Genomic DNA, 12363 nt, shown 5'->3' with positions numbered 1-12363 from the left:
ACCTACCTTTTCCAATCCAGAGACTAAAGCTAGCTGACCAATTTTCTTCAAGGATCTGAATACCTGATTGCTTTCTGAAAAGGCAAATTAGACCAAGAACAAGTTGGCAGATTTACAACAGTGACACAGACAAAACTCTCTAAAGATCATGTTTTCAAATACATGTACATTTAAGTCATATCAAAAATTGTACCTTGCAACAGAATTTTAAGAGAAGACACATTCACATGTAAATGTCGAATCAATTCCAGTTCACCAGTATCAGAATTATCTTCAGTGTTGGCAAGCACATGGAGTCTATAGGAAACAACATATACATATACTTCACCATCAACTTAATTCAAAACAAAGAAAGGATTTACAACAAGATAAATTCCAATATTGTACAGAAAATGTATCAAACAGTGTACTAAGATATGCACACATTCTGACATGTTCTTGGCAATGAGTTATCAAAAAGCAGTTTCTTTCTGACATAAATGAAGCCTTTTGTCTCTTCACCACCGTGACAGAACACAAAAGGCATCATAACATGTCAATAAGACTACAATGCAAAAAGTTACAACTTTTAGCTAACTCTCTGTCCAGTATTGTACAGTTTAAGGAATGCAATACAAAGCAATGATCACTGTGCATTATTGAATAGGTGTGGGATCACATGGCAGGATATGCAAAAAGTCATTTTATTGCACTTTTACAAAATGAGACAAAGACGACATCTGTGAAATACTAAAAGCTATTTTGAACAAAAAGATTACAAAATGACACAATATTGTTAAATAGATTCATGAAACTCCACTATAATTTCCTTAGTTTTGAACATCAAAGAAATTGTTGTGACTCTGTTGTTGCCACGATGGTAGTATACCATTTTTTTTTCCTGTGACAAAAAATTTGCTGTCATTAAATTATGAAGCATATATACACAGCTTCAAGCATAACCAAGCATATAAGTAACAAGAAATAATTTCACTAGATTCACTTATTTGTATTAATTTTACCTGATTGCAATGCGATTAAAGAGGGCAGAGAAGTGGTGCACACTGATGTGGGAGAGTACTTTACCAGCTAGAATTTTCTGTTCAGCTTCCAGAGGGAATCCATAAGACTGTGTTATGAACTAAAATAAAAAAAACAACAACAAAATACAGATTGTTGACAGTTAAAAAAGTATATCATGACTGATGGGAATATGGAAGGAGCAATATGGAAAACATACAAATTAATGCCTGGGTATAAAGAGTTAATTATTAAATAAACTTACCGCACATATTGCTGGAAGTAGACGCTTATTCAAAACTTCATCAGGTAGTGCAGCACATCTTTCTGGATTCTGAAAAAACAATAACAATTTTTACCAATGAAACCTCATTTGCACTAATAATTAGAGGGATTAGCCCCTTAACACCACGACAGATATTTCAACAATTTTATTATTAAGCAGTACTTTATCAGTCAAGAGTACTTATACTTTAGACATAATTTTTTACTAACAGTATCATTATTGTTATTCATTAAAAGTAAAAAATTACATTTAGTATGGACACTTCAGTGCACTTAGTATCATATTAGCTTTCTTTTTTCAAAACTGAGTTGATAACTTACATTGGCCACCATAAAGATTTTCAAAGCTGAAGTTTTGAGTGTTAAACACTTTGTCAAAGCCTTTGCTCTGATAAAGAGCTGATGCTGGAAATGGTGGCCAATTTACATGATCAACTCAGTTGATAATACTAAATTACCCTGTTATACTCTCCCACCAATGCAGCACCATAGTTTCTTAAGAAATTTACCCCCTTTACTCATTTACCTTCTCAAAACACTGAGACATGGTATCCATGGTAATGCTATTGGATTGTGATGCAAGTGTCATCTTCTCTGTCGATAGGGAGCACTAAAAATCAAAACAAAATTATTCTTTTATTCTGAAAATTTTTTTTGTGGTGATTACAAAATACACAATGCAGCCAGCTCCAAAATGAGTGCCAACAAGTTGAAACTGTATAATAATCACTTATTCAATGGAATATCAAAAGGGACCCTGGATTACTTTAGTTTTGCTCTACTTTGCTCTGTGATTGGTCCCAAATTTTTAACCAATCAAATGCAAAACTTAAATCAATCCCAACTTCTTCACTATTGTTTTATTGCACTTCAAGCAAATTACCTGTTTGAACTTTAAGTCCCCATTCGTTCATGATAATGTTAACCTTTGTTCTGATTAACCCTTTAACTCTGGTGAGTGACCAAGACAAAATTTCCCCTTACTATATCTATACAATATCATGCAGACAAGTAATGAGAATAAAGAAAAATATCAATCATGGGATTACTAATTGATCCAATACCAAATTCTCAAAACTAACATAATGAGAATCACTTGGCAGACAGTTTGGAGAATTATTAATGAGATCTTGGGTGTTAACAGTTTTGACTACTTTGGTTTTGGTTTTGCAACAATCAATTGAAAACTGCTCTAAAGTAACTGCAACCAAAGAGAGAAAACTGAGTCTCACCAACTTAGATGGTTCTTTAATAAAGCCAGCAAGTTCTGCCACCACCATATTAAAGTTGTGTTCACTAAGGCTAATAATGCAGTTCTTGATATGCTCTGTACTTTCATGATTTTTCTGAGAACGTGTTGATTCAAATGGAAGCTGTAATATAAAAAGATTGCAGTATCAGTAAGAAAATCAAAGTAAGTGCACCTCTCTTAAAACCAAATTTAACAATAACTTGAGAACACCAATTTTGTTACCTTTACCAAATAATTAATTTTATAATTATATTAAACAGATATTTAGAGAGGTATGGGGTTATTCAGAAATCTTTCCCTACTCTTTTTCTTAAGTATCCAAGTTCAGCCATGGAAAGTTTGCCCATAAAATCTCCATCTGAATGGTTTGTGCAAAAGTTAATAAAAGTAAGTTGACCGGAGATTAACTCTTACACTTCCAGGAGTAACCAAAAATAAACTTCTCTTCACAATGACCATACATTTTCAAGCTGATAGGTAAGGAGAGGTAAGGAAAATATCAACTATATCAAATATCTTTGATTTCATATCAAATTCTCTGATCTTAAATTATAACAAATGTATAGCAAACATTTTAGAGAATCGATATCTCAATCTTAGGAGAGAAAAGGTTTTAGTTTAGAAAGCTGAGGTTGATTTGATCATGATGCTTGGGTACATAAATTGACAGGTGAATTGGTAAACAGACGCCCACTTAATAGAAACGCTCCTGAATCAATTGTGAAAACATACAGATTGTAATTGTGGTATTACTTTTGATTACAAATAAACCTGGCTATTATTGTTACAAAAGAAATCATATTACGTGTAGTTGTAACATCATGTTATCATCAAAGCGACAATTTGCATAATTTCTGCAAACCACAAAATACCATCTCGCTGTCAACTATGTCGCATGGCGCAATGCCGCATAGTAAGTCATTCTCCTCGGTAAATAATTTCGTGAATCATTTATAAGTAAAGAAAGAGAATCAGTCAAGCATGCAAAGGTGAGATATAATGAACTGGTTCCAAATAAATTATACGCAGAGAGAATATTCAAGCGAGCATTTACAGACAATTATCCGATAAGTTAACAGTATTCCCTCGTCTTTTATCTAGATTATTTTAACGATAGGAGAAAAGGCAAGTTGAACCTCAGTGTGTGTTAAAATTCCATCGCCCTGGAAATAATGCAATCAAGTGAGCAATATATGGTGCGTGTAATTCCAGAGCGGATAATGAGTAATCTTATACGTATTGTTGGCATCAATGGAATACACGACACTTCATGAATGAAAACACTTCGATTTTCAAGATTTACATGCTCTAAAGGTGATCATGTCAAGAAATAAAGTTCAGAAATCTATATTTCGACCAAGTAATATTAACACAATAGAGATCCAAGCTTGCTTTGAACATAAACTTTCAAACAACCGTTACGAGTCGGACACCTAATCTCACCTGAGCTCTAAATCGGCGCAACACAAGTTTGACCCACTCATCCGACTTATTTTCCCGCTGCATGGTTTATAATTATGTTAAGGATTTTACCAGTGACCACAATTATCTTCCACATCGTTTACGATCGTCCTGAACTGCGGAGTATGTTAACTGCTGTCTTGAGCTAGGAGGTCCAAGCAGCGGAAATACGTTTGACTAAGTCTTTCCAAATATGGGCATGGGCGCGTTGCGGCGCCAAGAACGACAACTTCCGGGAAGATATTTACTTTGTAAAGTTTCGCAATATCGGACTACAAAATGATCGAGAAAAAATTGTATACCCCTAGAAAAAGTGATGTAGGATGAAGCTAATCTCTTTAGGCACGTCAATCCCAATTTTTTTTTTCAAAAAAGTCGATTGCTAAATAGAGAGGAAGCCGAAATTTTTTATTTCATTGAAAGTATTTCATGCTTGGCTACTTAATAATTATTCGTGATTTTAATTGTTCGAAACGTGTACACTTATTTTAACCACCGCAAAATGTCAGTAGTTGACTCCACTTAAGAGTCACTTGCCCTTCTGAGTTACGGTCAATGAATAGGGCAGAAACCAAGAAAATATCGTCAGTTTCGCAATCAGAGTAATCCACTTCTAAACACCTCCTTATCTATCAGCAGCTAGCTCCTTCCTTGTTCTTCTTTCACTTTGCTCACGCTTCGTTGATATGAGCGCCGGGGAGCGGAAATGAGCTCGGAAAGAGTGGGTATTATTGCTTCTCTAAACATTTTATGAAAAATTAAAAATTTGTAAAATTTTATAAAAAAATAAAAAATGTGTTATCCAAGTGTCAATTACAACATATGAAAGCAATATAAAGCTGGACTCGAGTAAATCTCCACTAAAGCAATATATAAAAATGCTCATTTAGTTTGTGCGGGCCCCTTGTCGCTGAAATACCCAACCTAAGTACCATTAGACTGCGAGCAGTCCCTACGTTTCGCTTAAGTCCGTCGTGCCCGAAAACTCAGTGGAAAAAAATTATGTTAGTGCACTCCGCAGAAGTCTACTTTTCGTGTGCCTCAGCCTCTAGAGTTCTGCGCGGCGTGCTAACATCACTCTTTTTTTTCAGAGGGACTGTTCGTGGTCTAAGGTGCCATAAGTTATTTCCATACACCTGTCAGCAACTTCTCCACCATGTTTTTCCCAAAGAGGAGCCCGTCCGCGTGGTGGAAATTTGTCCGCCGCGTCATATTTTTCTGGGAGTGCGCGCTCAGGAAAGTCAAAAGCACGTCATGACTTCGCGTCACAAAGGAACGCAAAAACGCAAACAGTTTCACAATTGGTGAGAATCAAATCGCGCCACGATGGGAAACTTACAGTCGATGATTTGCGTAAATCGCAAGAACCTTGGAGTCGAGAAAACAATCAAAGAGGAGATAGAAGAGACACCGGTGGTTGAGATCCATCTCAACTGCCCTTCAAATACGGGCTCATCCCATTCTCAGCGGGAGCTAAGGAAGGACATTGACACCGCAGAGGCGGTAGAGTCATGCAGCGTTGAAACTATCGAAATTAAGTCTTACTCCTGCACCGATGATGAATGGTCATCAGATTCATTATCAAGTCAATCAGAAGACGATTGTGATACGACAAGTGATGCACACGAGCATCAAGAGGAATCCTGCACCATGGAGGTCCGCGGGAAGAAATGTTTTCCCAGACACGTGGAAATAACTGGATTGGGCCAAGAAACCGATTATATGGATTCTTATACAATCGCACCGGTTGAAAGTCACACAAACTGGAGAAATGAGAGATATTCAGTGCAAGGTAAAAATTCTAATGATGGATACAGTTTCATGGCAAGAGAGTATCTGGCATCATCAGCACCTAGAAGAGCTCGTCAAATTTCATTTCCCGCTCCCCGCCCCTCGCAGTGGCAATGGATGTATTCCAAGATACTCAAACCAAGGGAGCAGCTTGCCAATGAAAGCTTAAAGATAAAGCAACTGAGGAAGGAATATATGCATCGAGAAGACGGGGCAGGCGCTAGAAGTGGACGGCTAATGGAGAAGATAAGGAAAACGGTGAGACCAAATGCGACCGAAGATTCCAACAGCGGTCCGAGCGGCCGTGGAAGCTTGAGCCCGCGGTCATCCTCTGCCGATTCTGTCACTCACAAAACTTCATCAACAGAAAGAAATGACCACACGACCGGGAGATCTCGCAAGTTTTTTCGAAGGAGAAGTAACAAAGTCGCTCCAGTCTAAGGAGATGACAAAGACTGTATGCTCTGGGGCCATGCGGTCGAGAGTTAGGAGGCAATCGAAAAACAGGCGCAGAATATTCGGATCTCGCATCCGGAAAATACACACTCAAAACACAGTTTCTCGACACTTAGTTACTCACTGTACCATAAGACAAATAAAGCGCTTAATGAATTTGCCAATGCGGTGGTTTTATTATGTATTCAATATTGTACAAAACATACGATTCAAAACGTTATGCGTTTAAAAGTAAAATGGAAAAGCTTGGGTAGCCTTCACACGAAAGATCTTGCGCAGCCTAAAATGCAAATGAATTCGGAAACTTTCTTTCAGGGAAACTCGATGATTTGTTAAGGTTTATTTCAGGGGCTAAAAGAGGATCAAGAAAAAAAGCTTATTAGGCTATTCCAGTTACGAAAATCCCCAGACTTAAACATACGCACGAAATAGATGCACCGTCTTGTGACAAACAATTGCACCAAATACAGGCATCATTGTTACCAAAACATCATTACCTAAAGCTAAAATGCGCCATCGGAAGATTCCAAAAGATGAGAAAGGCCTTCTAAGGGAATTCGATATTTCAGCTTGATATGCGAGTCTCTAGACTCCACGAAATTACTCATCTTATACGGAGCTACTTTTAATTGCGACGAAAGCAATCTGAGCTCGAGATTGCATTGGTTTAACTTTTCTTTGCTCCGTGATTGGTCTACAACACTCTATAAAACCCTCTTATCCAATCAGATACAATCAATCACAACGGTCACACGATGTGGGAAGCTTGCTAGTTCTCTCTTTGAGTTCTTGTCGTTTCTTTGCAACTTTATCCCTTTTTTTCCTGATAAGTGTTATGACAACGAGCAGAAGTACCCTCTTTAAGCCCCTTTGATTCCCGAGTGTCTAACAATTAATTTTTCCATTCAGCATGGCTACCGAATCAGAGGAAAAAGCAATAAGAAAAAAGGAAACGATCTCAAACTAGAGGTCTAGATTAATATCTATACAGAGTAGTATGGAGAATATGCACTCTGATGTTAGGGCGTAAAGAGTTAACTATCACCCACAAGGTATGAAGTCCCAACACAACCCAAGCGAAAAAACGCAGAGTACGAGCAGTCCCTCCTTTTCGGCGAAGTCCTATGCTTGAGTAAAAAAAAAAAAAAAAAAAAAAACGGTGAAAAAAGTTAATGTAAGCTCGCCACGCGGAACTCTTAGGGTGAGGGGTGAGGGGTGAGGCGCCTCACGTGCGCCCTTCCTCTTCTTATTATTATTAATTCCTTCCTTTTTTTTGACTCCGGGACGGATCTCGCCGAAAAGCAGCGACTGCTCGTAGTCTAGAAAGCAAAAAAATAGGCAATGCAAAACTTTGTTACACTGACTATGATCAAAAATGTTATTTAAAATCGGAAACTCTGTAATTCCAGAGTTATGACAGTCACCAGAGCTAAGGTAATGATGGGTAAAGTTTGGAACTTGATAACTCGTCCAAATCAGTTCAAAGTTTGTCAAAAGCATGTCCTCATTATTAAACCGTGGCAAATTCATTATCTAAACATTTGTCCAAAATGAACAAACCTATCTAAGTGAAACGTTCTCTTTTCGATCTTCCGTAGTTTTTTAACGGTTTGGACCAAATCTTCAAGATCGTCTCGTTTACTACACCACAAAAGATTCTTACCGCAAGTTTTGATTAGATCGTTCGCTCTCACAAGTACGGAGAAATTAATAATTATTTTTGTTTTCAACATGTAATACGTCTTTGAGGCGTCACCGTGTTCATTTGCCCATTGCAGGATGTTCACATCAATGGCTTGGCATCAAGTTTTGCCTGAATTTTTCCGGCTTCTTTCCTCATTTTTCTCGCTTCTGTCCAGTTTCCCTGCATAGTATAAGCAATTCCAAGAACTGTCAAAGTGCGCACAACTTCTGGATGTTCATCGCCGTGAATATTTTTTTGTCCATTCAGAGCCATGTCTAAGAACCGCCGTGCTTGCGTCGTTTCGCCTAACGAAAGGTATGCATGCCCCAAATCAGTGAGTGTGCTGGCCACGTCGCTTGTGAACCGGCGCGTTTCAACTTCGTCCGGGCTGATGGGTGCTGCTGACTGCATGAAAGAGAAGGCTCGCTCAATATAATCGCGGCTTCGTTCCTTGAAGCCTAATCCTCCATAGGTAGCGCCAAGGGCTGATAGGGTACGTGCGTATTCAAGAGGCTGTTTGTATTCCCCGAATTTCCTTCGCTGCGACTCGTAAATTTGAATCGCTCTCTCAAGAAGCTCTCTACACCGCTGTGCGTCGTCCAGAGAACTGCACACATCTGCCAAACGCGTCAAAGTAGACGCTACCTCCAGGCTAGAGTCGCCATACAGTTGTGTTTCAATAGCCAGGACATCCTCTAAAAGTCTCCTACTAGACTCTAAATTGCCAAAGGAAGTGTCAATGGCGGCTACAGCTGAAATGGCATGGGCACGACTTTTGGGTCCCAGGCTCTTGGAAGTGCCAGCGGCTAAAATGTGGTCGAGGTGCGGCTTGAGGAGTCTAGCGAGAGTCCGTGTTTGATTGTCTTGGCCGCAAACGGAGGCCACTCCATTAATAGTTTTCAAAATACGCGCCGTGTGCTGCTGACAGTGACGGACTGCATCACCAATCTTTATCTTCCTGAATTGTTCTGTGATCTCTGACTCACTCTCCTGCAACAAACCACTGACATTGGGCCCGGAGCGATGGGCAAGGAGCTCGCTATCAGGCAAATTTTCATGCATATTTACAGCTTCCTCTTGCGAGACCTCACCCAGGGAATTGCGATATTCTTGCAATGATCTTTGAGCGTCAAAACTCCACAGCCGACGAAACCAAGAGCTTTTGTTGTGTTTCTCCTCCGCCTTCACCAGATACTCAGATTCAAGCTGCTCCATTGTCCGGGACAAGAAAAGTTGCTGGAACACCGAGTGCACCAAAGGACTAATTACTACTGTCTCCACCCCTAGTAAGAAATAAATAAGATACTTAGTCGTATAATGAACTAAAAGAAGCAACACTCAAATAAGATCCTCATTTTTTTTTACCTGTCTCCTTAAAGGTTTATCAAATTTCAAAGCAATTTTTACATAATGATCACTCCTAAGTGTGAAAAAGTTGGAAGCTCTCTTGGTCACATATATATATATATATATATGTATATGTATATCACCAGTGCATAAGACAGAGTGTTCTTTCTTATTTTAAGCAATCCCTTTCCATGTTGAATCTTTTAGAGATCCAGGCAACATCAGGCCATAATAAGAGGTACTACAGATGGTAAATTTTATTGCTTACTGCCTGAAAAGGAGAACACTAAAGTTATGTAAAAGGAAAACTGATATTTTACTGCAGAAAGGCGAGATCTGTCACTTTCAACTTTAAATCAGCAACAACAGAAAAAAAACAGTTTTCCTACCCATGGGCTCCATTCTTCTAACAGAAACTAATGGACAAGCTTTTAACATCTCCACATTTCCGTCCAACATTTGTGGCATATCAGGCAGTACAGGGTTAAGTATGGCTTTGATAGCATCAATGTTATCTTTTACTGCTGTTATAAAGTTCTCCAAGTTCTTGGCCAGTTTCTTGATTGATAGGAACATCTCTTCTACCTCTTGTTCTGAGCTATTCCCTTGTTCAGCCTCAGTGGGTTTTTGGCTTGGCAGAGCAGGTCCACTGCCTTCCACAGGGGGTAGATTAAAATCTGGTGACCTCAGATGTAGAGCAATGAGGCTCACTGGTATTGGCCAATTAGGTGTACAGGTTGCCAGAAAATCAAAAGCATGAAGAAGATGGAAGTTTTCCTGCACAAGGCTTTTTGTTTCCATGCTAACCATGACATATGTGGGGCTTAATGCCATCTCCCCATTAGCCTTTGTGAAGTTCTGAAGCTCTGATTTAAACTCACTTAAAAAGTCTAAACTGGAATAGTTGGGATTTTTCAGCACTTTTGATTGCATGTAATGACCAGCACATGTGAGAGCCAGAGGAATCCCCTTAAGAATTGTTACAATGTCTTTTGCAGCAGTCATCTTGTTTCCTTCCAATCCACTCAACTTTGAAAGAAGTTCTATCCCATCATCCATAGGCAATCTAAAAGAAAGAAAGAAAATGAATAAAACAAAATGATCACATTGTCATACTTATTAATGAAATAATTCCAGTTTTGATTCAGTAGCAAACATTGACAAAAGTAGAGTCAGATTTGTTTGGGACTAAAATAGCATGCAGACTTACAATTTTACGAAAACCCCTAGTTTTGGAAATTTTAAGTGCTACTGCTTTAGAGAGTTGCTCATTACCAAAATATATTTTAAAAAGTGTGTGCAAATAAACCATCTAGATTGACTCTAAGATCTGGTGATAATTCTCCCCTCTATTATAGAATAGTAACAAGAGTTTGGTGTTAGGTCAAGATAACGACTTCTACCTGATAAGTGTGGGTATTCTCATTATCTGTTTGCTGGACCATGTATAGACATCATGGAGATAAGTTGTATGTTAATCACCTTTGGGAGTCTAAGTGTTAAAATGATTTTTTTTCCCATGGTAAGCGAAAAGTCATGCAAATGCTCTTACCCTTCATCAATACTGTAAGTATTGTTGATCATTGCATCACTGTCAACATGGCCATCTCTTGTGAGGAGAACTGTTCCATTACCCCAATTTTTTGATGAATTTGCAGAAAACCAGCGGTACATAGCTTCGTTATCTTTAACATTTTCCAAAATTAGAATCCAGCCTTGGCTGTTTTTAAGTTTTTCCCTAACAGCATCAACAAGGCAGTCTAGCTGCTCTTCCTTGGACAGACTGGAGAAATTAAACCCTTCACCTGCCTTCGATGTCCAATCACTCTCAAAACAACCAACAGAAATTGCAAACCTTTTCACGTCAAAAAAGAGGCTTTCTACCGATGAACCATTTAAAGTCCCAAAGAAGAGATTGCCTGGAAGAAAGGTGTACCTTTCTTGTTCCTCTCTGGAGAGTTTCTCGGCAAATTCCCGAGCAAGTTCTGTTTTTCCAGACCCGGGACAGCCAACAATATGGAGAACAGTTAAAGATTCCCTTCCCTTCAACTGACTATGAAGGGAAAAAAGCGCGGAGAGATCTCGTTCACGGGAAAGTACGAAATGACTGGGTGTTGATGGCAAATGCTTTACTAGCAATCGTTTCTTTTCGTGATTCCTATAAACGTAGTAATAAACAGAGCCAGAGATTCCCAGTGAGCCAAGAACCCAGTATTTCAGGGTTGGATTTTCTCTCCAGGATTTTGGTTCTTCGTCGCTTTCTTTGGAATCTTCCTTTCTTTCTGCTTCAGACAACGTAGTAGACGGGCGAAGTGGTTGTTTCCTTAAGAAAATTCGTTGCAGGTTTACCTGAGTCCTTCGTGTCCCAGAGTAACCAGTTACTGCGCGCAAACAGCGCGTCATTTGCAAGCTCAAAGGACGTGAATACATCCTGAAAATATAATTTGATTGACTTGAATGCTACCCGTGGGGAGTTTTCTCACAATTTTCTATGATTGTAACCAAACAGTACCTTCAACCGGAACTATAGAAGAAACAACCACACAACAATTTTGACTTACAGGCAGCCGCCATATTTGTGTCGCACGTGTCTGGTTCTCACTTACCCTACTCCCCTTAAAATCTTTGCCTCTCGTATCTTAGTACGACCACACCGAAAAACTGGTTTTAACGGTGTTCCCAAAAATTATGCACACTTCCTTCTTTTTCAGTTTTAAAAATTAAGGAAATTGTAACATTAAATAATCGATGAAGACTGAAGAGTGCAAGAAGGTCTAGAGGCCGTTCCGCGGGACATACCCACCCGCCCGGAAAGTGCACTCCGACATCCGTCAGAAGGAGGTCATCTCGGGTAGATTTCCGATTACGAAATCCGAGCTCGCCCGATGTTGTCTTCGTGATGAAGGCCCTATTTAGCATATTAGACCCCCAAAACAGAGTAGAAACGAACACGTGCTTCGTTTTCGCTCATGACTTCGTATTACCCTTAAGATTTTTGCATTTTTTTTCCGTTGCTTACCTATATTACAGACTCCAATAAATTTTTGCGATGCCTCCTTTTCACGGATGGCCGATTACAACTACAATA

General features: G+C 39.0%; 2 protein-coding genes across 2 annotated transcripts in view; both read right to left on the bottom strand.

The window, feature by feature from the left end:
* LOC113680051 (neurofibromin-like) overlaps positions 1–4150 on the bottom strand; it is a 44562-nt gene extending 40412 nt beyond the window's left edge. The window contains exons 1-7 of the mRNA XM_089189865.1: positions 3980–4150; positions 2517–2657; positions 1811–1894; positions 1265–1333; positions 1002–1120; positions 194–297; positions 7–74 (exon numbers count right to left, since the gene is read on the bottom strand). Coding sequence (XP_089045991.1) covers positions 7–74; positions 194–297; positions 1002–1120; positions 1265–1333; positions 1811–1894; positions 2517–2657; positions 3980–4042 — 648 coding nt within the window. The 5' untranslated portion in view covers positions 4043–4150. The remainder of the gene's footprint in view (positions 1–6; positions 75–193; positions 298–1001; positions 1121–1264; positions 1334–1810; positions 1895–2516; positions 2658–3979) is intronic.
* A 2247-nt stretch (positions 4151–6397) lies between these two features.
* On the bottom strand, positions 6398–11869 carry LOC113680033 (uncharacterized). The gene is made up of 4 exons (XM_089189860.1): positions 11788–11869; positions 10828–11706; positions 9665–10341; positions 6398–9211 (listed from the first exon to the last, which is right to left on the bottom strand). The coding sequence occupies exons 2-4, from the start codon at positions 11703–11705 to the stop codon at positions 8028–8030; spliced, it is 2739 nt and encodes a 912-aa protein (XP_089045986.1). The 5' UTR covers position 11706; positions 11788–11869; the 3' UTR covers positions 6398–8027.
* Between the last annotated feature and the right edge of the window lie 494 nt (positions 11870–12363).

The sequence above is a fragment of the Pocillopora damicornis genome, chromosome 12 (assembly GCF_964200805.1).
Source record: "Pocillopora damicornis chromosome 12, jaPocDami1.2, whole genome shotgun sequence".
Lineage (NCBI taxonomy): Eukaryota > Metazoa > Cnidaria > Anthozoa > Scleractinia > Pocilloporidae > Pocillopora > Pocillopora damicornis.
This window is presented reverse-complemented; position numbering and strand designations above follow the sequence as displayed.